We start from the raw sequence: 25,914 nt of genomic DNA, 5'->3' as shown, positions 1-25,914 counted from the left end.
TTCTACCTCTTCAGTCTAGACAGTTCCCATCTGTCTTCTGACTACTGTAGCCATCTCTTCAAAATGCTCCTTCATTCTTGTCTTCTAAGACTTCTCTTCCACATCCCAGTGGGAGAGCCTTCTAGATTATAGACCAGATTCACACCCTTCTTAGGTTTATACATTTCCTTGCATTGAGACGGAGCAGAATAAAAACCCACCATTTTTTAAATTTAAAGAATACATAATGACAGCAAAACAAATCACACACTATCAATTATGTCTACAGTTTCTACACTCACACCTAGTATTTTCCTATTTCTATTTATCTCCCCATCATACACTTCTGCCCACCAGAGGAGTTGTATATGGGTGAGTATTTTATTATATTTAATCTGTAAAACAAGATCCCAGCTTCACCTTATGCCTCAGTTGGACATCCCTCAGGTTTCCAATTTCAGGTTTGTTTTGGTTTGGATTTTTGCACTCAGCAGACTCCCTCCCACCTATTGTCCTGGGTCCTCTGCTGTCTCCTGTGAAAACCTGTTCTCAATAAAGCCTTAAATGTGGTGCTGAAGAGATGGCTCAGCAATTAAGAGCAAGTGTTGCTTGTTCAGAGGACCCTGGTTCAGTTCCCAGCATCCATAGGGAGATTTCATAACTGCCTGTAACTCAAGTTTTAACACCCTCTTCTGGCCTCCACAGGCATCAGATACACACACAGCATACTTTCACACACAGGCAAAACTCACATACACATGAAACCAAAAGAAACAATTTTTTCTTTTAAAAAAATAGAAAAGAATATTACACTCAATTCACCACAAACATAAATGCTTGCCAACTACTTTTATAAGTATCCGATGACAGAAATTGCCAATCATGTGGAAATGAGTTTTCCTGAATTTTTAAACATAGTATTTCCAACTAGCACTACTGTACCCAGCATCTCTGTCACAACAGGTTATCCTGTAGCTTACCTTTTCTTTCGGAAATAGATATAGAGAACAGCACTGATGACACATGAAGTGAAAAATAAGGTGGTGAATACAATTGCAGTTATCATCCAATTTAAACAACGATCCACGGGACCTGAAAAACAAAAACCAGAGCATGTTATTTCTCTGGTTACACTGTATTTGACATCTTGGATACTTTAATTTGTAATGCTTTTTTTGATTTGCTTAATTCATTCAGATTTACTCTGTAAGGTGTTTTCTCATTACCATGGAAAGAAGAGTGAAATCCTACAGAGTAGTTTCTTCTTCCCTTGAATATAATTAGGAATGTGTATGCTTTTAAACCAGGCACTGCGGTTCTGCCTTTGACTGCACAGATGAGGTTTTGTCATTTTTTTTTACTATTCTATTTTAATGAGATACTACATAGCCATTTTGGGTAAAGGAGATTGAACGTGAAGAACTTGACACTGAAATATGATATCTTGTCTGAAGGTAATTCCAACAAAGCAGGAAAACTACACATGGAATTTCACTAGAATCAAGAACTCACAACCCCAATATTTAACATAAAACTAAGCAAGGCAGAACCTTCTTTTGAATTGATAAATTACTTTTTATTGACACTCGCATTTTAATAAAAATTTAAAATTAACCATATTGACACAGCCAATAGATTTATGGAAACTGTGTATGGTATTTATTTTATATAATCCAGTTTTATGACTTGGGAAAATTGATCTGGAACAGGAGGTAGCCAAATTGTGTTTCAGAAAACAAACATAGCAAAATATTTATCTCTCATATTTCTTGAGAATACTATTAATATCCCCTTAAAATTGCATTAAATTAAAAGGCATTAAACAAAAAGAGCAAGAATATTGACATGACCTCTGGTGACAAGAACTTGTGAGGAAATAGACTTAGAAAACATGTAATGTGAACAGAAGGTGAAGGATGAAGACAGTGAAACAGAGGATGAAGAAAGACTTTCAAGGTATTATTTCCAGATACTCTTGAGAATATATAAGTTCCTTAAAATAGGGAATGAAGAATAGTCTTTGAAAAGAAAAACACTTTTAGCTCATCAACTGCCAAGCCTGGCTGGAGGAGGGGCTCAGCCTTCCTCACTCTGCTATCTTGAACTCTTCCCTACTGATATATTCAGAGTAAGGGAAAACCTTGCCTTCTGTTGTATATCCATTCACTGGTGACCCCATAGTCCCCAGAGGATATGGTCACTGATGGCCCTGAATAAACAAAGTGGGTCACAAAGGTAAGATCGAAGTCATGAGCCTAGGAGAGTGAGTAGTGGGGAGAAGAGCTGTGGGGGTGGGGTGGCGTGGGAGGGAAATAAGGAAAGAGAAGAGAGGAATCAGAATGCATTGTATATGTGTGTGAAATTGCTAGAGATATAACTTAATTAATAAAAATAAACATTTCCATTTTAATTTGAAAAAGAAATTTTAAATTAAAAAGCTTCTCAAAAGAAGGAAACATTCCATAAAAGAACTTGAAGAAAATGTTTATACAGTCTCCCAGATAATATGAAGGAAAGAAAAAGTCATGGATATTAAAATTAAGTAGATATTACCCCAGATGGTTTAATGTACTTTTAATGAGAGGTTTATAAAATGAATCAGCTGAATTAACAGGAGGAAATTCCCCATGAAATCAGAAAACATTCAGAATTTCCTGATGCATAGTGATTCTCTGTGGTTCCTGGGTTAATGTGACCAAATTCTGGAAAAGTTACATCGTTCTCACCAGCCTTCCGAGTTTAAAGAAAATGTCAATCATAACATCCTAATATTGGAACAAAGTAGAACATCCTTCTTACCAAATTATATGAATTCAGGTTCTCACTTCATTCTCATTACAGGAATTTTATGAAAGCTGTCAATATATAGAAGTAGAACATGTTTGGTAGCCAGAGGTTTACTGTACACTATGTTACCCAGTGAACACCTGGAAAACTCATCAGCTTGGAATGATGTACAATAGGGAAGGAAAGAAAACATTCACACAACTTCCTTATTCTTCTCTTGATTTGCAATAAGCTGCTTCCCTTGTCAGTGTACAGTCTGAAGAAAGAAACTATATTACTTGGTTTTCTTTTAAAATTCATGGAGTACTGATATCTCAAACACAGTATAATCAGAATTAGTTGGGTGGTCTATTTGGTCTTCTAAACCTTACTCTCTTTTGGAGAACAATTTGGATCCCTTTACTGTAGATTCTGGTAGCAAACCTCCTTCTCTGTCCTATGTTCGTACTTAAGACTGAGTTTTGTCCCAGCTGTGTCCGCATAGGTTGGCATCTGAAGTTCAGCAGACACAAAGACCTCAGGCTCTTCATGCCTATGTCTTTCAGATTCTAGGAGATTGCCCAGGAAAAACAGGGAGAAGGGAAGTCCTCTAACACATCCCCGCCTCTGACAAGTGTGTTGTAAAGGCTAAGGCCTTAAGCATGGGAACATTTCACTGGGATGGGTACCTGTTTCCTTAGCTCTCTGAAGCTTGAAATGCAGCCACTAATTTGAAATCAAGATCAAGGTATGCCATGTAACATGCTTTGACCTATAAAACTCAAATGAAAAGCTGGCGGGCTTTGCACAGTGCTGAGTTGATGAAACCCTGCAGGCTGTGTGGCAATACAAGAATGCTTCATTTCATATAGGTATTCCAAATAATTTGTTTGTTCATGGCAAGATAGTCACCAACTCTCTGGACTATGGAACAAAAATAATTAGACCATTTATTTCTCTACAATGTGAAAGATCCACTATTACCTTGGGTCTGCTGTTTAATCAAGAAGGGAGGAGAACAATTGTTGACATCAGAGAATAGTGAAGGCTGATTGGCTTGTTACAGAATTCTCAGGTGCTAGTCAATGTATTCTGTCATAAGTCAAAGTAAAAAGTGTCAGGGAACTAGAAAGAAAGTACAAATTCCCTTCCAGTTTAGACAGTGTGGGGTTGAGAATTTAAGAAAGGAATTGGTTAATACTCTTGGTTGTTTAAAAATCAGAATAATGCTTTATTTGGTAAAAAATATTGGGATTGGAGATTTTGTTAGGCTGATATGTGTAGTGGGTAGCCATTCCAGCTTTGATCTGGAAGTTCCAACCCCCATTGAGACTTCGGCAACTGTCACGCCTACAAGGCAGGGCCTAGGGAGGCATCTGGAGACCTGAGATCTGGATGGGCGGCACACTCACTCGGTTCAGGGACCTTGGACGGTGAAGGTGTGCCAAGCAGAGCTCCAGAGAACACCACTGGACTGCGATACACCTTCCCCAGACCCTGCAACCTACCTATCCCTTAACTTGTAAGTTACGCCATTAAATAAATCTCCTTTTAACTACGTGGAGTGGCCATAATAATTACACCAATATCTGGTGCTCACGTGGGGCAAAATCCAAAGGCCTGGGTGGCTCCCACCCTCAACCTCCTCCCCGGCTGGCGGGTACCTAAACCCGCCTGCAAAGTTCCATATAACCAGGGAACGCCTACACAGTTCCATTCCCGAAAAAGGGAGCAGCTAGTCCGGTCTCAGCTCCCTAGCTTAGCCCCGAGACCAGCGAAAGAGGCACTCCTCTGCTTCCTGAGTGCCAGCTCTGGCTCCCACCATCTTGACTCCAGAGAGCTGCAGTCAGCCAAGATCACAAGCAGGCCCTGCTTTGGAGCTGTACCAACGCCACCTGCTGGCTGAAAAGTGCTACTACACCCCCCAAAACCACAAAAGGTAAGTAAAAGTACCTGATAATTTTACACCTTAAAATTGACTAACAAATTTTGAGTAATTCTTGTAATATGGCTGACAACATTACCTCACAAGAATTTGAAAACGTTTTTGCCTGTATGATGAATGACATCTTCCTGGAAATATAAGACCTTCCTAAGTCATATCTGGCCTGTACCATTTTGGCATTCATCGTAATAATTCACACAGTGTTCAAACACTGGTTTAATAACAAGAACAAAGATGAGTCATTATTGGGACTGATACAGGATTTAAAAAATAGCGATGAAGGCTTACAGAAAAAGATTCTTTCTCTGGAATCTGCTAACCAGGATTTACAGGCTTTAAAAGATAGCAATGAAAGCTTACAGAAAACGATTCTCTCTGGAATCTGCTTTAAAAGAGAGCAATGAAGAATTACAGAAAAATATTCTTTCTCTGGAATCTGCTTTAAGAGATAGCAATGAAAGCATACAGAAAAAGATTCTTTCACTGGAATCTGCTGATCAGGATTTACAAAACAGGCTTGTGCCAAAAATTGATCTTATTGATAATATATGTGAATATTTAATGGACAGAACACTAACTCTCCAGACACTATATAAGGAAGAAAGATTATCATTAATTGATAAGATAAGGTCCATGGAATCACGTGTTTCTGAGGAACATAAAAACTTCTATGATTCCATGAGAAATCTGGAGTCCCTTGCCAGAGAGGAGGTTCACTCCATAGAACAGACCCAGGGTGCTCGTTTGCAAGCCTTAGAAGAAACTCTCAGTAAACATGACAAGGGACCTAATAAGCAGAAGGGCAAGACCATAGAGGTTGTAACATCTCCAAATGGCTCTCACACAATGGCTTATCCTGTTATCATCCATGAGAAGCCAGCAGATTACACACACCCCGAGCCATATAATACATATACATTACAACCAATTTCAACAAGGGACTTTAAAAATATAAAGGAAGCAGTAGTTACCTATGGGATACACTCCACATACGTAAGACAGATGTTAAACTCGTGGTCTACCTCACATAGAATCATCCCAGATGACTGGCATCAGTTAATTTCAGCTGTTCTAGAATATAGCCAGCAGCTACAGTGGAAAAGCTGGTTGAGAGAAGAGGCAAAAAAATTAGAACAACAAGGTAAAATCAGAGGTTTTGTGATTTCCCAAGATCAAATACTTGGTGAGGGATGTTTCGCTGACAGGAATGTACAAGCCACTTATGATGAGCATGCAATATTCCTATGCCGTACAGCAGCTCTAAATGCTTGGGAAAAAATTCCAGAACCTGGAAAACCAACTGAGGTATACACAAAGATATTTCAGGGACCTCACAAACCCTTCACCAATTTTTTACAAAGGCTGAACACAGCTATAACAAGAGCTGTATCAGATATAGAATTAAGAAAAGTATTAATTGAGTCCTTGGCATTCGACAATGCTAATGCAGAATGCAGAAGAATACTTACACCATTAAAGATCAGATCAGCTCCTTTGGAAGAATGGACTCAGTGTACTAATGGTGTTGAGTCTCGTAATTACAGTAATGAGGCTTGGATAGGAGAGACAAATCCCAGAGTTGAAAGAAGGCCCCGTGTTACCAAATGTTTTAAAGTGGTACACCAGGTCATATAAGTAAAAACTGTACGTTGGGTACTCCTAGAAGTAATACTCCTTTTAGGAATAGCCTAAACAGGAGACCCCAACCACCTCCCGAATTATGTAGAAGGTGTGGCAAAGGCCGACATTGGACCAGTGAGTGCAGATCAAAAATAGATATACGAGGCAACCCTTTACTGGCAGGAAACGCCTCAGGGGGCCTCTTGCAGGCCCCCAAATCAAATGTAGTTTGAACATTCCCAGCCACTGTGGAAGAAATTCCTCTCCAGGACAACTGAATAAACCAGTGCCTAATGTAAAAACCGATACTGCAATGGATGATAAAAGAGCTCTGATAGGTGGATCACAGTTTACAAAGAACACTATAAAACAAATATTTTGGCGGACTTCTGTAAATGAACAAAGACCAAAGCTTAGGATTAGAATTAATGGCCTGGTTCTGGAGGGCCTGGTAGACACAGGTGCAGATGTGACTATAATTACACCAAAATCATGGCATCCGAATTGGCCTCTTCAAGAGGTAGATGTCCAACTTTTAGGGATTGGCACCCTATCTCAGATAAAACAGAGTTCGAGATGGGTTGAATGCATAGGGCCAGAAGGACAGAGAGGAAGGCTGAAGCCATATGTATCAAATGTAGCAGTAAATCTTTGGGGCCGAGATCTATTACAACAGTGGAATACCCAGATTAAAATTCCTACACTTTCAGAAAAGGAATACAGACCAATGCATGTTTCTAGGAACAATATCATGACATGCTATAAAAATCAGTCACCAACCATTCAGCCTGTTCACAAACAGAGCACGACTGCTGTTGAACTCTCAGAAGTACCAACTGCCTTACCTTAAAAATGGCTAACTAATAAACCTGTCTGGGTTAGACAATTGCCTTTTACAAAAGAGAAGCTACAAGCTTTAGAACAGCTGGTTCAAGAGCAGTTAAATGCTCAACACATTGAAGAATCTACCAGCCCTTGGAATTCTCCTGTATTTGTTATTTAAAAAAAAAGTCTGGTAATTGGAGAATGCTGACAGATCTGAGAGCTATTAATAAAGTAATTCAGCCAATGGGCTCCCTACAGACTGGGATGCCCTTGCCCTCTCTGTTGCCTAAAGAATGGCCTATAACAGTTATTGACTTAAAAGACTGTTTCTTTACCATACCCTTACAAGAAAATGATAGAGAATTTTTCTTCACAGTACCAAATTATAACAATTCTCAGCCAGTCAAAAGATATCAATGGAAGGTCCTCCCACAGGGAATGTTAAACAGCCCTATTTTGTGCCAATACTTTGTGCAGAAACCATTGGAGATAATTCGTGTAAAGTTTCCACAATCTATAATTTATCACTTTATGGATGATATCCTATTAGCTGATCCAAAATTAGATACATTAGAAAGCATGTTTGAAGAAGTAAAAAAGTTTTGCCTCGCTGGGGACTGCAAATTGCTCCTGAAAAAAATACAAAGAGGAGATTCTATTAATTACTTAGGATATAAGAGAGCTACAAAAAATTAGACCCCAAAAGGTACAACTAAGGAGAGATTGATTGAAGACTCTTAATGATTTTCAAAAGTTATTAGGAAGCATTTCCAACTTACTGGGTATCATGGGAATACCCAAAGATAGACTACAAAATTTGGCTAATACTCTAGAAGGGGACAAAGAATTAAATAGTCCAAGAGAATTATCAGAGAAGGAACTGGCTCTAGTAGAAAAGACAATTCGAGAAGCACATGTGAATCATGTGGATCCAGAACTTAAATGCATTCTTGTCATATTCCCCTCCAGACATTCCCCAACAGGTATTTTGATGCAGAGGGAAGATATTATATTGGAATGGCTATTCCTACCATGTAAACCAGATAAGAAATTAAAGACTTATATAGGAAAGATCTCTGATTTGATTCAAAAAGGTAAACTAAGACTTCGCCAGTTGACAGGAATGGACCCAGCAGAAATTGTAGTACCTTTAACTAATTGAGAAATTTCATCACTGTGGAAAGATAATGAATACTGGCAGAGAGCCTGCAGTAACTTTTTGGGAGAGATTAACAACCACTATCCCAAAAGCAAGAGAATAGAATTCATAAAGAATACCGAATGGGTCCTTCCTCACATTGTACGACAAAAGCCAATTTCTGGAGTCCTCACATTCTATACTGATGCAAATAAATCAGGGAAAGCAGGATACAAATCAGGAGACTTAAGTAAAGTGGTACAAAGTCCATACAGCTCTGTACAAAAGGCAGAACTGTATGCCATTCTTATGGTACTGATGAACTTCACAGAACCCCTCAATATAGTCACTGACTCTCAATATGCAGAGAGAGTTGTTTTACATATTGAAACTGCTGAATTTATTCCTGATAATACAGAATTAACTTCATTATTCATACAATTGCAGGAAATCATCAGAAAAAGGGAACATCCTATATATATAACACATATCAGATCCCATACAGGTCTGCCAGGACCTCTAGCACAAGGTAATGATGAGATTGATCAGTTACAAATAGGTAATGTGCTAGAAGCTTCAGAATTTCATAAGAAATACCATGTAAATAGCAAAGGTTTGAAGAAGGATTTCTCCATCACTTGGCAACAGGCTAAGGATATTGTGAAAAAATGTCCTACTTGTTCCATCTATAACCAACTTCCATTACCTGCAGGGAGCAATCCAAAAGGTATACAAAGAAACGAAATTTGGCAGATGGATGTGTTTCATTTTGCAGAATTTGGAAGATTAAAGTATGTACATCATACCATTGACACCTATTCAGGATTTCAATGGGCAACTCCTATGAGTTCTGAAAAGGCTGATTCTGTGATTACACACCTATTAGAAGTTATGGCCATCATGGGAATACCTGTACAAATTAAGACAGACAATGCCCCAGCATATGTCTCCAATGAAATGAGACAATTCTTTGCTTATTATAATATAAAGCATGTTACAGGCATAGCACACAATTCTACAGGCCAAGCAGTCATAGAAAAATCCAATCAAACTTTAAAGGATATGCTAAATAAACAGCAACAGGTAACAATGACTCCTAGAAATAGATTGCATAGTGCTTTATTAACCTTGAATTTTCTCAATGCTGATGAGAAAGGAACAACAGCTGTGGAGAGACATTGGACAACAGACAAAACTCCTGAGCTAAACCAACCGGTTTATTTCAAAGATGTGCTGACCTCAGAATGGAAACCTGGATATGTTCTACGTTGGGGAAGGGGTTTTGCCTTTGTTTCTGCAGGAGAAGAAAAGCTATGGATACCAACAAAAAAATAAAAATTCGATTCGAACAGGAAAAACCCCTTGATGAGGAGAAGTAAAAGATCATCCACCAATGTGACATCTCTACAAGTTGTAAGAAAAATTTAACAATCAAAGGTTGGGTTAGGGTTCTGTTTTTGTCTTTCCAGGATAATGGAAATACCCATCTTCTAAAAATCATAAGGCCTTGGATATCCGGATGTTTACAGCAGAAAGAAAGAATCTATTGGTACCAATCTACACACGGTAAAATCTCACTGTCTAACATCTATCTCTCTATCAATCTAGAAAAGTTGTGGTTCAAATTCAATTATAAGCCAAGCTGGCTTTGGAGATGGAATTGGCTCACTCCTTCTCTAAACCCAAGCACATTGATAAAAAAAAAGTTTGAGAGATTCTTCAGTCCCATATCAGAAGAGCCCTCTGGTGTGGGACAGAAGGAAACCAATAAAAAGGGACCATTGTCTTCTAGATTCTAATTCTCTCCATGCTTACTCTTGATTTCTCAGAATCCTTTCTTACATTCTATGTCCTCTTTAAATCCAAATCTTCCATTTTGATAACAAATAAGTTTTTCTAATAGCAATCTCAGAAGTCTCCAGAAGGAAGATGGGGCCCCAACAACAACTCTACCGAATCCAGAATGATGCCATGGTAATCATCATCATACTACACTTCTTACCAGAATTTCAGACAATCTTACCCATTACTCTAAGACTTGCTGCAGAACCTACAGTTAGTCTAACTGAGATTTAACTACCTGAGCTTTCTCACAGTACCCAACAGAGATACCATCACCCCCTAAACAGCAGGAAGCAATTCTAAGAAAATGACGCCCCTTCTCCCTTAGGTTTCATAATTCTCAGGGTTATGGATGATGGTTATAGGGTTGGGGGTGGAAGAAAATATTAGACTCAGTATTCTAAAAAAAAAAGAGAGAAAAAAGGGAAAAGAAGAAATGGAATGGATAGGTATAAGATATTATGGTAGATTATTGTGTATACTAGTAAACAAATTTAGTAAAATAGCAGCCTTAAATAATTTGCACTGTAATTTGCACTGTTATGGATTCTTATATGTTGATACAAATGTAAACTATTTTTATATTCCTGTTTAAGATAATTTGTATATTGATACAAATACAGAACTATATTTGTTATAATGTACATATATTTCTACTCTTATTTGAAATATTTGTATATTGATACAAATGTAAATTTATATCTGTCATACTTTATGTATGTTCTACTTCTGTTTAGGATATTCGGTATATTGATATATATTTAAGATTATTGTCATATTGCATATCACACTACATACTCCTACCTCTGTTATAACATCTTGTGTATTGTCACAATTTTGAAGTCATCGTTCTTTACCATACACTTGCTTATAGACTGTTTACCTTGTTTACGTGAAGCCTTAGTCCTTAGGTTATTTCGGTAGATAAGACTTATAGATTTATAGTCACCTATGCTTGTCATCTCTATAGTTATATTAGTTAGGTTATCCAGATTTACAGATACATAGATCAGATGGACAGGTAATCTTCAAACACTTCATAGACCTAGAGAAAATGGCATTTAAATAACTTAGAATTCTGTTGACGTGAGACACAATTGCTCCTGGCTGCACCAATTTGATCCCGAGAGAATGTTGGGCTTCTAAGACATTTCCATTTGGAAGTTTGTCTTCTTGGCACAAAATGGCCTACTGGGCAAAGAACTGCCCTTGCCTCGATGGCTGACAGTACAAATGCAATGCTGTCCTTTCTGGACAAGCGGGACACAAGGAAAGCGACCACTGTACTCTGCCAAGACAGGGTAAGATGGTCTTTCAGAATTCCTGCTTCGGAAAATGGTCTGTCAGATACTTTAGCCATTTTGAATGCACCAACAATGCTGAGAAACATAATGTGACTGTCCAGGCTGCCAGCTGTCTTGGTCTACTCTTGCAAGATTCCTGAAAGTTGCTTGCATCCATCTACCATTTCTCAGGTACCATTATATTCCTTCTCAGGTCTTTGATGGGATTGAAGACTAGCAGCTATAGTTACAACTTAGTAGATAGAACATATTAAGTATTAGATTCAGGTTCTTTAGGATAGGACAACTTTTGGAATGATCTTTGTAACATGCCATTTACCTATGCTCTATACTTCTCTGGATTTTAGTATGTGTTTCTTGCTTGATATTGTTTGCATTGGTTGTAGTTCCATCTTATCTAGGTCATTATCCCTCATTATTCCTGGACAATATTTGATAACCATTCCTTTGTATATAGTCTTTTATTAGGTTAGAACCTTCTTATTTAGACAAAAAGGGGGAGATGTAGTGGGTAGCCATTCCAGCTTTGATCTGGAAGTTCCAACCCCCATTGAGACTTCGGCAACTGTCACGCCTACAAGGCGGGGCCTAGGGAGGCGCCTGGAGACCTGAGATCTGGATGGGTGGTGCACTCACTCGGTTCTGGGACATTGGACGGTGAAGGTGGGCCAAGCAGAGCTCCAGAGAACACCGCTGGACTGCGTGCGATACACCTTCCCCAGACCCCGCGACCTACCTATCCCTTAACTTGTAAGTTACGCCATTAAATAAATCTCCTTTTAACTACGTGGAGTGGCCTTAATAATTTCACCAATAGATATGTTCAAATGTTATTTTATTTTATGATAGGTTTAATCTTATTAAATTGCCCAATATATCGGTTATTACCTATATTGGTTTTTGATTATCAGGCATGTTAACAGATACAGCCATGGGAAAGCCCCTAATGGGTGACTTCCATTTCTTTATCTTTCATTAACCATGGGGACAATGCCACTCACTGTGATGACAGTGTTGTTAATCAGTGCAAACAAGAAACATGTTAACACAACAAGGCTTGTGAGGTTTGAAACACATTAAAACTAGCTTGGAGGCAGTGGTTATAATGGTAGAAACAAAATATTCTATTGGGTGTGAAATATGAAATGAGTAAGAGGAAATTAATGTATACATGATTAGGATAGAACGATTTGAGATGCTATAAGAGTAAGATATGAGGATGAGTCACTTACCATAACTGTACTTCCATATCGTGTTTCTACTGTTTATGTGGACATAAAAGGATTATGTAAATAGAGCCAAACTTTAAACTATGAACAATGTTTCCACCACCCTTCTGGAGGAAGTGATGGAAAACAGTTAATTGGAAACCCAGGATCTCCACCACTTGATCTAAGGGTCTGATGAAGATTGAAAATGACAGTCTTGTACTTTACTGGAAATAGAAGTTCAAAGCTCATTAACTGATGAATAGAGTTACAATGATCAGGTAGACAAGACTGTAAAAATAAAGTTGTAAAATAATAAAAGGATTGATGTGAAATAACAGAAGTTGTAAAATAGTGAAAGTGGTCGTTTTGAAAACGAATAATAAAAGATGGTTTGAGGCCAAGAGTCACCTAGTTAGTTTGGGTCCAAGCTTCCTTTGGCAAATATTAAGAAAATCTGTATAAATTACTTTTGACAATCCTTTTAAAATATTAAAGATTTCCCAAATCATAAAGAGTTCATAGGACCTAGATCTAGTAAGAGTGCAGCACCCAAGTGACAAGCTTGTGCAGAAATGTCAGCAATCAAATTCAACAATAAAAATTAGAGTAAAATATTTGCAAGGGCAAAGAGCTGTGGTATCTACTTCAGGCGTAAACCTCCACAGTTACACTCCATGAGACAAGAGTGGAGCATAAAGGACCCTAGCTTTTCTAAGACTAGGACACATTTTTAAACTTTTTCTATTCTTTCTATTTTTTTCCAGCTAAAGATCAAACTCAGAGCCTTGCCCAAGGCCATAGCCCTAACCTTTATATTCTTAACTGGATTAAGGAAATTAGGTCTACTACAAACACTTGGACACAGCAAAAATAAATGTTCTTTGAAGGAAGCTATTATAAAACCATTCACTGTGAAAGTTCATATGCACAATTCCACTCATAAGAAATATATATGTGAAACGTATTAGTTTATTGGCTTCCTTGTGGTGGAGATGTGAGGATTTGATCGTTATGGTTAAAACATATGGAGTATCACATGAAAGATCCCTTCCTACTCACTATGTGGCTATAATCGTTTTTGAAAATAGAATAACAAGTACTGGCAGGGATGCAAACAAAACCCAAACAGACTTACATGGCTGCTGGGAACTTAAAATAGTTTGACCACTGGCATCTCTTGAAAACACAGAACATTTAATCTACAATAAAACCCACAAATCCACTTCTGGGTGGAATGAAAATATATGCCTATGAATGACATATATGCCTATGGAAAACCTTGTACACAAATGCTCAAGAGGAATTATTCACAGTAGCCAAAATGTAGATAATCAAAATATCTATGAACTCAAGCATAGATAAGTGAAGTGTGGTGTATCTATACTGTAGGATACTTGTTACTCATATAAAAATTGAAGTCTCAACACATGTCACCACATGAATGAACCTTGAAAAATTCTGCTACATGAAAGAAGTAACACCCAAATAACAACATATACTATTATTGCATTTGTATGAAGTAACCGCAATAGATAAATCCAGCAGATAAATTGGTGACTACCAGGCAATGGGAAGGTCACTCACATCAGTCACTGGAAATTTTGCCACTGTTAGGTGCTTGGTTTCTTCAACGAATGGTGGAAAAGTTCTGTAATTAGACATGAGTAATTGTTGCAAAGTACTTAGAAAATACCAACAACCTTCAAGTTATACATTATAATGGGGCAAATTCTATCTTAATTAAAAAATAATTGTTAAAGGAAAAAGAGACCTTGGGTTTTTTGGGGGGTGAAGAATTCATAAAGATGTTCTATGATATTTTTGCTAATGATTGTAAACTTTGTAAATATATTAAAAGTTATTGACTTGCATACTACCAATGAATTAGTTGTACAGTTAGTAAGTGACATGTAAATAAAGTTGTCATCAAAAACAAAGAACTTGAAAACTCAATTATGTTATTAATCACTCATGGACATACAACAAAACCAGTATAAACCATGAAGTTAAAAGAGTGAAAAACTCTGTAGACCCTTATTTGAAGAGATAAGAGTCACTATTCCTTGCTGAGTAATAAAAAAAAAAAAACAGTAACCTTCAGATTGAAGACATTTAGGAAGGCTGGACGGTGGGAGCCCGTTTTCAGGTTTCCTCGTGGCTTTACCCAGCAGGTCTGCATAGAGAGGATGACTGGACCATGGGCCTGAGTGCAGGTGTCTGAGATGGTCTGCACTTGGCTGTGCTGGAGAAAGGTCTTTTGCTCCACCCCTTGGCATTTGTATAACTACCCTAGGGCAGAGACAGTCAGGACTCATTGGAATAGGTTCCAGGCTTTCTTGAGGCTATCCTTTATTTTCTATCTGTTTATCTCCACACTCTAAATCCTTCTAATATTTCCTGCTACTCTCACTCAAGAAAACTCTGGGGAACTGTGGAGTAGTAAACACTCTGCACTGGACCAGTTGTACAAGCCTGTCATTACAGCTCATGGGCAGGCTGAAGCAAGAAGACTAAAAATTGAAATCCAGCTTGGGCTGGTGAGTGAGCAGAGTGAGTTCAAGGACAACCTGTGCAAGTTAATAAGATCCTAACAAGGATAAGAAAGAAACCCTAAAAGGGAGATGGGGTAGGGGGAAGAAAAAAGAAAAGAGAAAAAAGAGCTATGTACTTGTCTAGCATGAATAGCCTCACATGCACAAGGCCCCTGGATTCAGTCCTCTCTCTCCTCCTCCTGAAAAAGAAGTTTGGAAAGCCCCAAGACACTAAGAGGGATTCAAACAAATGACACGTGTTGGGGCACATAGTAATGGGATGGGTGAAAAGGAAACACAAAGGCATCAGGGGACAGGGCAGTGAAGGAAGGAGACAAATTAGAACAAAGTTTAATGATATATATATATATATATATATATATATATATATATATATATATATATATATGAAAATGTCACAATGAATCCCATTCTTTGTATAGTAGTTTAAAAATTAACTTTGTGAAGAGGAAAGATAATTGCCAATGCACTGGTATCAAAAGGTGCAACCTTCAAGACATGCTTAGGTTGTGGTGGCAGTCCTTTGAAAGTAGATTAAGGTCCTTATAATGGGAATGAGTCATTGTGACAGCATTAGTGGCCCAGGGGATTTTCAGCTCCCTTTTGTTCTCATGGTGCACCCTAGAATGCAATGCCTTCCAATTAGTGACCAGGTCTGTTCTACAGTCTTGGATTTCCTTTTACTAGAACTTTAAGTCAACTAAATTTGTACTGTTTACGATTGATAGATGAAAGAAAAATGAAGAGAAAAATCTGACAAGCCACCAGGGTGAAAAGTGTGTTCCAAATGCACAGCAGCAAAGCCGAGATACAGCAAAGCCTTGCAGACAAGGACTTTCTGAACAGAACTCCGACAGCACAGGAACTAGCCCCAAGAACAAACAGATGGGACTGAGTGAAATTGAAAGGTTTTTTCACAGTAACAGAATCTATCAGAAGAAACAGCCCACAGCTACATTTCAGTTCAGACATGAGCTAACACCCTGAATTTACAAATAACTGAAAAACAAACACCCAAGCTGCCAGTCAACAAATGGGCTAAAAAAATGAACAGTTTTCAAAAGAAAAAATGCAAATGACCAATGTGTGCATGTGTGTATGTGTGCATGTGTACATATATATTTATATACATATACGTATATGTATATATATAAACATATGTATGTACATACACATATATTAGTTTTCCTTGACATTTGATTTATGATCATTTTATATGTATGAGTGCTTTGTCTGAATATTTGTTTGTACACTATCTGTGTTTAGTGCTAACAGACGCCAGAAGACAGCATTAAATTTCCTAGAATTAGAATTACAAGGAGTTTTTAGCTGTCCTGTGGGTGCTGGGAATCCAAACCTATCCTCTGGAAGAGCAGCCAGTGCTCTGAATCACTGAGACATCTTTCCAAGTCTTCAGTAAGTACTTTCAGAAGTCCCCAATGCTCCCAAGTCATCGGGAAAATGCAAATTAAAATGACTTTGAGACACAATTTCCTTCCAGTCAGAGGACTATTAAGAAGAAATGTGACTAGGCAGGCTTAAAGGTGCAGTGTGTGCCTTTAATCCCAGCACTTCCGAGGCAGAGGCAGGCAAATCTCTCTGTAAGTTCAAGGCCAGTTTCGTCCACATCATGAGTTCTAGAACTATATAGTGAGACCTTGTCTCAAAACTTGAGAGAGAGGAAGGGGGAGGGGGGGGAATAAGGAATCTAATGACAGATGTTCAAAGGATATGGGGAAAGAAGAATGCTTACTTACTGCTAGCAGAGCTGCAAATTAATACAGATAATGTGGAAATTGGTTTGTAGGCTCCACTAGAAATTAAAAAGAGAATAACTAATGATTCAGCTGTATGCTCCTGGGTATATACTCTAAGGACTCCAGATTCTACCATAGAGGCACTTGAACATCCATGCTTACTGCTGCAATATTCACAGCCTAGATGTCCATCAATAGGTAAATGACTAATAAAAACATGGTATATACATATAATGTAATATTACTCAGTTGTAAATAAAAGTAAAATCATGAAATTTGTAGAAAAATTGATAGGTCTGCAACGCATGAACACTAAGCAAGAAGAAATCAAACTCAGAATGGCAGAACTCGTGGGTTTTGCCTCCTATGTGGATTGTAGCCGTGTGTGTGTGTGTGTGTGTGTGTGTGTGTGTGTGTGTGTGTAAAGTCTAAAACAATCTGGAAATCTGGAAAAGAGACTGAGAGAGAGTAATAGTATTAGATGATGAGCCAGGAGCAGGGGTGTGGACACAGGACACAGGAGTCACAGAAAAGGAAAATCAACCAGGAGTGGTGGGCTCTAAGGCAGGAGGGATGGGGTGGCAAGGGCATGGGGATAATGGGAGGAAGGGAAACCACAAAATTCACTTTGTTTGAAAATGTCATAATGCTATCTAGCACATTATATGAAATGATTCCTAATGATGTTCTCCTACACTTGAAGACTGGAGCCTACGGTCATCAGAAAGGATTCATTCAGCAACTGATAGGATCAGATGCAGAGACCCACAGCCAAACATTAGGCAGAGTTCTGGGAATCTCTCAGAAGGGAAGAGGGGATAGGAAGGATTGTAGGAGCCAGAGGGGTCAGAAGAACACAACTACCCAGGGCTCATAGAGGCTCACAGAGACTGGAGTAACAATCAGGGAGCTGTATGGATCTCACCTAGGTCTGCTGCATATATGTTATGGTTGTGTAGCTTGGTGTTCATGTAGGATTCCTAACAGTGGGAGCAGAGGCTGTCTCTCTTTTGCCTGTTTGGGGGAACCTTTCCTCCTACTCGGTTGCCTCATCCAGCCTTGATAGGATGGTTTGTGCCTAGTCTTATTTTAACTTATTATGACATGTTTGGTTGACATCCCTGGGAGTCCTGCTCTTTTCTGAAGAGAAACAGGAGGAGTGGATCCGGGAAAGGAGGGGATCTAGGAAGAAGAGACTTGGAGGAGAGGAGGGAATGGAAACTCTGGATGGGATGTAAAATGAGAATAATAAATAAAATTTTTAATTTAAAATAAAATAAAATTTTAAAACAAGGAAAAGCCAATGGCCGTCCCCAAATTGATGAAAAGAACAAAAACAACCTAACATGAATTAAAGTGTTATGGAAAAGTTAAAAAAAATAAAGATAGTATGTGACAAAAAATAAAAATGGCTACGAACAAACTTCAAATAAAGGAAAAATAAGAAAAAAAACTATGAATGATAAAAAATAAAGTAAGGAAATTGTTTCTGTTAGGAACCCTGCTGCAGGGGTGGGGAGTGGGGGTCATGATGACTGTCAGCATTCTTCGATTTTTTTTTTCTGAGTCAGGGTCCCACTATATAGCTCTGGCTGTCCTGGAACTCATTATGTAGACCAAGCTAGCCCTGAACTCACAGAGATCCTCATGCTTCTATCTCCCAAGTGATGGGATTAAAGGTGTGTGCTACTATGCCCGGTTTCATTGCTTGATTTCTTAATCAGATGTGTACAGTATATTGGCTTCCTTCTCCAAAAATAGCTGATTAATATGAATACTTTTCATTATGGATTTTAAAAGATAAATATCTCTCCTCTCTCATTCTTTCTTATGTGTGTGCATGCCCGTGCACTTTGTAAGTGCATGCATGCATGTGTACATGTCTGAACTCCTATATGTGCATTTGAATGTGTGTGTGTGTGTGTGTGTGTGTGTGTGTGTGTGTGTGTGTGTGTGCATGTAAATGTGTGTACTGGAAGCCAGGGATCAACCAGAGGAGCTGTCTAGCTTGTGTTTTTGTTAGCTTTATTTCATTTTTCTCAGAATCACTGAATCACAGAAGAATCACTGATTGCTCTAGGCTGGCTGACCAGTGAGCCCCAGGGATTTGGCTTCTTTGTCTCTCCAGCACTGTGATCACAAGGATACACAGCCATGCCTGGCTTTTTATGGTGGTGCTGGGTTAAAACTTGGGTTTCCATGGGTTCATGGCAAGCATTTTACAGACTAAGCTGTTTTCCCAGTTCCAGCTGTCCTCTTTGATCCGCTGTCACTTCTACTTACCTTCTTGATTGACTGGCAGAGGAACTATCTTGTCTTCCCTTCTTAGAGGGTGAGTCATTGACACAACCAGGTGGTGGAGGCCCAAGGACCTCACAGTTTTCAAAGAGACGTTGTGTCTTTTAGTGACGGTCACTGTGGTATTTGGGTTCTTAGTAAAGTATTCTTCTTGTGTGGGCACTAGGGCTTGTGAAGGGTAAATGGAGATGCCAGGAGCAGGCTTTCCCACAGCTGAACAATGGAGGTTGAGGAGATCTTCAGAGCCAGGAACAGGATAGAGTTCAGCTATTATTAATTCAGGTACAACTGAGGCAAAGAAGGGAAACAAAATGGTATGTTATACCAAATGCTCTGCTGTTAATGGCTTTCCCCCCAATTTTCATATGACACACAAATGCTGAAAACATATACCTCTTGGATACCTCCCCTCACATGTAATAAAACTTCCAATACCTTTTATTCTGTTCACTGACCGCTGTCTCAACTTCCATGAATCTATAAATTATATTACACACCCCAAGCACTTCACACTTAGAGCAGCACAGTAAGGAACTCTGGTGCTCTCACTACTACTGGGACGTATTGGTTATTTGAAGACTGGGGGACCCTAATTCCTTGCTCTTCCCTGATATTTCTTTTCTAATATCTTCTCCTTGCCTTAGTAACAAAATTCTGATGCTCTTCCTGGGTTTTGTCCACTTGATAGAAACCAGTGCAGTGTAATGTAAAGAAGTGATATGAGGTGGGAGAAGATTCTGCCTCAGCACACAATCTCCATTGGCCTCCATCATTTTCTTCTGTCTAAGTAACTTGCAGTCATCAACATCAGTTTTTTATTATCTAACTTTCTTTCTCTGGACAATGTCCTAAAACACTTTAACTCAATGCTGTTTTCCCCCATTGCAGGATCCTAGAGAAAGGGTTATATACTTAGAATGTTCAGGCAGGTTTGTTCTCCATGGCTGCCATGTGGAAAGGTGTTGAACAGACACTTGTAGCAGGCTTCATCCTCAAATGTCACTCCTTGGATAGTTATGAAGGAGGCATTGGGTTCCAGGATCTTGCAGTGCAGCCTGTTTGTATACGGGGGGAGAATATTTTCTCCATATTTATGACTGTAAGTGCCAATATTTTGAAGCAAAGAGCCTTGAATTTTTTGCCAGGTAACTTGTAGAACATTTGCCAGACTTGTCAAGTTGCAGAAGATGGTCACGTTTCTTCCCAGGACAGCTGTTTCATAATTCTTATGCTTTATTTTCTGTGAATACTCTGAAAATGAGGTCCAGTGTTAAGGGAAATACATATCCATACTACCGCAGTGTTCCTAATAGCACTTCTATTTGCCTTATGATTACCATTTTATTTGCCTCTTCTACACAATAAAAAATGATGCACTCCAGACTGAGGAAAAGGGATTGTGCATTCAAGAGCAACCTACGATACATAGTGAGACTGTGTCTCGATAAAAATAAAAAGTCTGGAGCTGTAACCTATGTCCATTATCAGTAGTAGAATGGTTGCCAGGCACATGCAAGGTCCTACATTTGATCCTCAGAACTGAGAGAGAGAGAGAGAGAGAGAGAGAGAGAGAGAGAGAGAGAGAGAGAATGAACTACAGTATGTTCTTTAATATTGAGTATCTAGTTTCTAAAAGGATTTCCGGCACATGTTACCTAGTAAATACTTATTAGGGGTAAAAATTAAGAATTATAAAATACCCAACATATATATTATATTATATATTATGTTTACAACTTTCCTTAGCACATATATGAATGTATACCTATGTGTTAAGCAAAGTTTTATATATATATGACTTTGCTTACATATATATGTGCTGAGCTTATATCATAATATATGTGTACATATGTACCTTAAGTCATGAATTATTCTACATCTGGCTGGATAGTTCATGGACTAAGGTGCTCAACCTGGTCATCAAGGAAATACAGGGTAAACTGAGGATGACATGTACACCACTTGTCTAAAATGAAAGGCAAACAATGTCAAGTTTGATTAAGAATTTGCAGAAACAATGCATCTCACCAACAGTGCTGAAGGGAGTGTAAATTCTGTTGGGTACTAAGTGGAAAACTTGGGGCTATCTTATCCCTGAGCTTAAGCATACCCTACAAGTAGGAAGTCTACCCCTACCATACACCTAATAGAAGCTAATGCATGTATTCTCCAAAAACGTGAACAAAGATGTTCATAGGAATTTTTTGTCATGATCAAAATCAAATGTCAAAGGAGGAATATATGTCATGCCACACGGCAGGGGATGGACCTCCACTCATGGGTATATAAGGGCAGAACAAATTAGACTCAGTAGGTTATTTTTTTTTAAAGGACATGAAGTTGAAGTGGGGAGGTGAGGGTGGATCTGAGAGGAGTCAGAGGAAGAGTGGGGGATAAATGTGGGGGTCTCTGCAAGGGTCACAGCTGGCTGGGCAACGATTTGGGTGAGGTAAGAATGAGAACTGGGTTCAGCTTGACTTTAGTTAGCCCGCACTGGGCCAAAACTTCTGGAGTCTGATGCAAAGTGGTTTAATATTTTTTTGATATTTAAACACAGTAGAGCTATGGGGGAAAGTTACCACATGACAATTAACACAACAAAGCTTTAGGCATGGCTACGTCAAAACTCCTTAGCAAAATGCATCTCTTTAGCAAAGCACTTGTGACCTTTTTCACAGAAATGAGTGCTATTGACTGAGAAACAGTACTCAGGAGTCTAAGCCTAGGGAGGAAGGGCTTGTAATAAGCATAATAGAAACCTCTTTTGCACGGGAATCCCTTTCATAAGGATACATTCTATTGACTAATATAAAATGCTCAGGATTTTGAGAATTCAGATGAAGGCTGAACTCATAGAATAGCAAAAGATCACCAGGTTATTAGAAAACATCCACTCTAGCTTCTGGATGAATAGGTGTGGATTTCTTTCCTTGAAGAAGAAATTATGCATGCTTAACAATTCTGGTTTCTCTAGTGCTTATCTGTGAGCACGTTGACCTCGTTTTCTTCTACAGGTGAATATGATCAAAATACATTATATGAAATTCTCAAACAATTAATAAAAATAGTATATTACAAAGCAAAAGTTGGGCTGGATGTAGTGGCACATGCCTTTAATGCCAGCACTTGGCAGACAGAGGCAGGTGGATCTCTGAGTTCAAGATTTGGTCTATGGAGTGAGTTCCAGGACAACCAGGGTTACACAGAGAAACCTTCTCAAAAAATAAGAAAAAAACAAAAAACAAAACAAAACAAAAAATTGGCTCAGCAGTTAAGAGCACTGAGTGCTTTTCCAGAGGTTCTAAGTTCAATTCCTAACAATGACAAGGTGTCTCACAACCATCTATAATGGGATCTAATGCCCTCTTCTGGCATAAGGTGGATAGAGTACTCATACACATAAAATATAAGTAAATCTTTTTAAAACTTGTATAAATGAATTATAGTACTACATAAAGGAATTCGTTCACCAATGAAATTTAATAAACTACATTTCGCCTAAAAATGTTAATAAATCCTACCAATATATAAAGAAACTAGAAAAAATTGAATAGATGCTAAGTGGTCATGTATGCTTTTTTTAAAGACAGGAACTGATAAAATAAACCCATAATGTGAGGATATGGAGAGTAAAAGTTAAGAAGTCTGAACACTGCTGTGAAATGTTATCAATTTTCTCTAGTGTGTGCTTTATTTAAATATGAGGGTTAAAACACAACCACACAGTATGGTCCACCATTCTCATAGGATGTCATTCATTTTTCACTCATTCATTTCATTTCCAATATCAAATGACAAGCAATGTTTTTTCAAATATTTTTCAGAATAAATGTGGTGGGTCTAAACTGTGCCCACAGCATCACAAACCTCTCAAACGCATGAGGCAGGTTTATTGTTTAGAGAAACACTGTGTTCACCAGTCAGTTCTGTTCTCATGGTTTCCCGAGGATGATAGGCAGGACTGTGGTCTTCTAGCAACATTTTACTCTCCTGCACCTCAGGACTTTCATCTCCATAGCAGGCTTAACATTACCTGACTCACAGTGTTGAATAAAATGAGAACACCAGGTCATCTGACAGTTAAAAGTCACCAACATTTTAGTTTTCACAGGAAGTTTGGTCCCTGCCTTCAGGGAAGGATTGAATAATACTCACAAAAACTAAAACTAGCAACACAAAAAGAGTAACAACCAAGTTGTCAGTCAATAACTCCACAACAGTGTCTGTGGCTCCTCCTCATCATTTGCTCCCAGATTATCTTCTCCTTTACAGTATGAGCTACTTCCTCAGAGAAGAATTCCTCCTTATGCATTTTATTTAGTTACTCATTATTCTTACTTGGCTAGGAATTAAACCCAGGACTCAAATCTTGCTAAGCAGAAGCTCAATGATTAAACCTAACCCTCTTTTGAATTTATCATATTTTTTGCTTCCCCTTCTCAATTTTTTTTTAAAGATTTATTCTAGTTTTTTAAGTATGCCTATGGCATAGTATATGTGCCTTTGTGTGCATGTATTCACAGAAGATAGAGGAAATCTTTGTATCCCCTGGAGCTGTATTTACAGGTGTTTGTGAGCCTCCTTGTATAGGTTATTGGAATAGAACCTGGGTCCTCCAATACAGTACTGTACACTCTTAACTACTAAGCCATGTCTCTACACCCTTCACCCGAATTCTTAAAGAAAACTAGTTATTACCTTAATGTAAAAAAAAAAAAAAAAAAAAAAAGGATGGATCAAATGCTGATAATTCAATCATTCATAATGATCAGAAAGTAATAAGACAATACTTGTTGAATTTTTAAATTAAGTCAGCTTGTAATGATACACAAATCCATAAAGCAAATTATGTATAGGCTTGCCTATTTAAGAGAAACTCTTAATTATCAAGAAAAGCTTCAAAACAACTCAACCTCAAAATTAAAAGTTATATATGTTGCTTGACTGTGAACATGAGAATAATTTAAAGAAAGCAAATAACAACAAAACAAAACAAAATAAAAACAGATTTTGTGAGGAGATCCTTTACATCTAGCTGGTCTATCACCTTTATATTTACATAAAACAAACATACAGGAAACTATCTCATTTGAGCAAGTTGTGCATAACTCAGAACTTGTATGCTTGCCTTCATTCTGACCTTTCCTTCCCACTTTCTACAGTCATTGTTTCAATTATGCCCACATTAAATGATTTGTCAGCTATGTGGTTATATAAGTGTATGATTATTAATACACAGAACCCAGCATACATCCCTCTTTACCTACTGTGATAAAAGTAAATGACCTGTAACCTGGAATTTATTCGTCATTAACTTCCAGCTAAACATCTGTAAAAGAAAATAGTTACCTGATTCTTGTGTGCAGACAAGAAGCATTAAGAGGCGGAGAATGCAATGGAGTGAAAAGCCCATTGAGTATGTTGATGAAAATCTTCTTTAACAGTCAAAACATCTTGTTTTCTATCTGAACTTCCAAAGGAGACTGTAATTTTCTTTCAGTGTTTCCTGGTCCCCCCCACACACCAAAAAAAAAGATTATTTGTTTAGCCACATCCTCCTTTTCTCTCTCTCTCTCTCTTTTTTTTTCCCCTCAAAATATGTAGCAATGCACACCTTTAAACTCTTGGCTTCTTCCCAACACCTGCCAGAGTTTTATAGCTAGCTATAATTAGATAGATATATAGATACAAATACAGTTGTACCTGTAGATACAGAAAGATATAGCTAAAATTTCACCTGGTGTGTAGTTTGAATAAGTATAGCCCCAAAAGGCTTATGGGTTTGAATGTTTGGTCATTAGAAAGTGGCCCTACTTGATAGGGCTTAGGAGATGAGGCCTTATTGGAGTCAGTATGGCTTTGTTGGAGGAAGTATGTCACTGGCTCGAGCCAGGCCCAGTCTTTCTCAATCTCTCTCCTCTCTCTCTCTCTCTCTCTCTCTCTCTCTCTCTCTCTCTCTCTCTCTCTCTCTCTCTCTCCCTGCTACCTACAGATCCAGATGGAGAACTCTCAGCTCCTTCTCTAGCACCATGTCTGCCTTCATGCCGCCATACTTCCCACCATGACAATAATGGAATAAACCTCTGAATCTTTAAGCCAACCTCAATTAAATGTTTTTCCTTTATAAGAGTTGCTGTGGTCATGGTGTCTTTTCACAGCAATAGAAACCCTAACTAAGACACCCAGACAAACTCTTGTGGTTACAGAATTCAGACACTGGACCAGGAAATGATGCTATACCCTGAAGAATGCAATTGGCTGTGGCTGTTCTGCATTGGTCTCTGAAGTCAGCCTGCATTTCATAAACGTATATATTCACACTACTCCCCTCCATACTTCATAACTGACGAACTCTGGGCAATAAGCCTTCTTTTTCATTGTCATTTATAAGCCCTTTTGAAAAATTATCTCCCTTCTTTTCACTTCTCCCTTAAATTTTGTCTCAATAAAAATAAAGGCCACTATGTCCACGTGTCAGGTATGCCTCAGCCACAAACACAATATTTGTCTTTCTGTGTTTGAAATGTTGGAGACCTTTCTTTCTTCTCATCACTAAGGTAGATCTTTACCACATCTCCATTCCTGCCTCTATTTTCACTGCCCACCTAGGAGCCATTTTCTTGTTTAATGCAGAGCAAACTCAGTTTCCACAGGGAGAAATGAAGTGATCATGTGAA

The 25,914-nt window shown here is 38.3% G+C and overlaps 1 protein-coding gene across 1 annotated transcript; it reads right to left on the bottom strand.

The window, feature by feature from the left end:
- Nucleotides 1-955: 955 nt before the first annotated feature.
- Nucleotides 956-24,614, bottom strand: LOC131922236 (OX-2 membrane glycoprotein-like). The gene is made up of 4 exons (XM_059277010.1): nt 24,587-24,614; nt 20,150-20,488; nt 19,223-19,525; nt 956-1,071 (listed from the first exon to the last, which is right to left on the bottom strand). The coding sequence occupies exons 1-4, from the start codon at nt 24,612-24,614 to the stop codon at nt 956-958; spliced, it is 786 nt and encodes a 261-aa protein (XP_059132993.1).
- Between the last annotated feature and the right edge of the window lie 1,300 nt (nt 24,615-25,914).

The sequence above is a fragment of the Peromyscus eremicus genome, chromosome 12 (assembly GCF_949786415.1).
Source record: "Peromyscus eremicus chromosome 12, PerEre_H2_v1, whole genome shotgun sequence".
In the NCBI taxonomy this organism is placed as follows: domain Eukaryota; kingdom Metazoa; phylum Chordata; class Mammalia; order Rodentia; family Cricetidae; genus Peromyscus; species Peromyscus eremicus.
The sequence above is the reverse complement of the archived record's forward strand: the minus strand, read 5'-3'. Positions and strand labels throughout refer to the sequence as shown.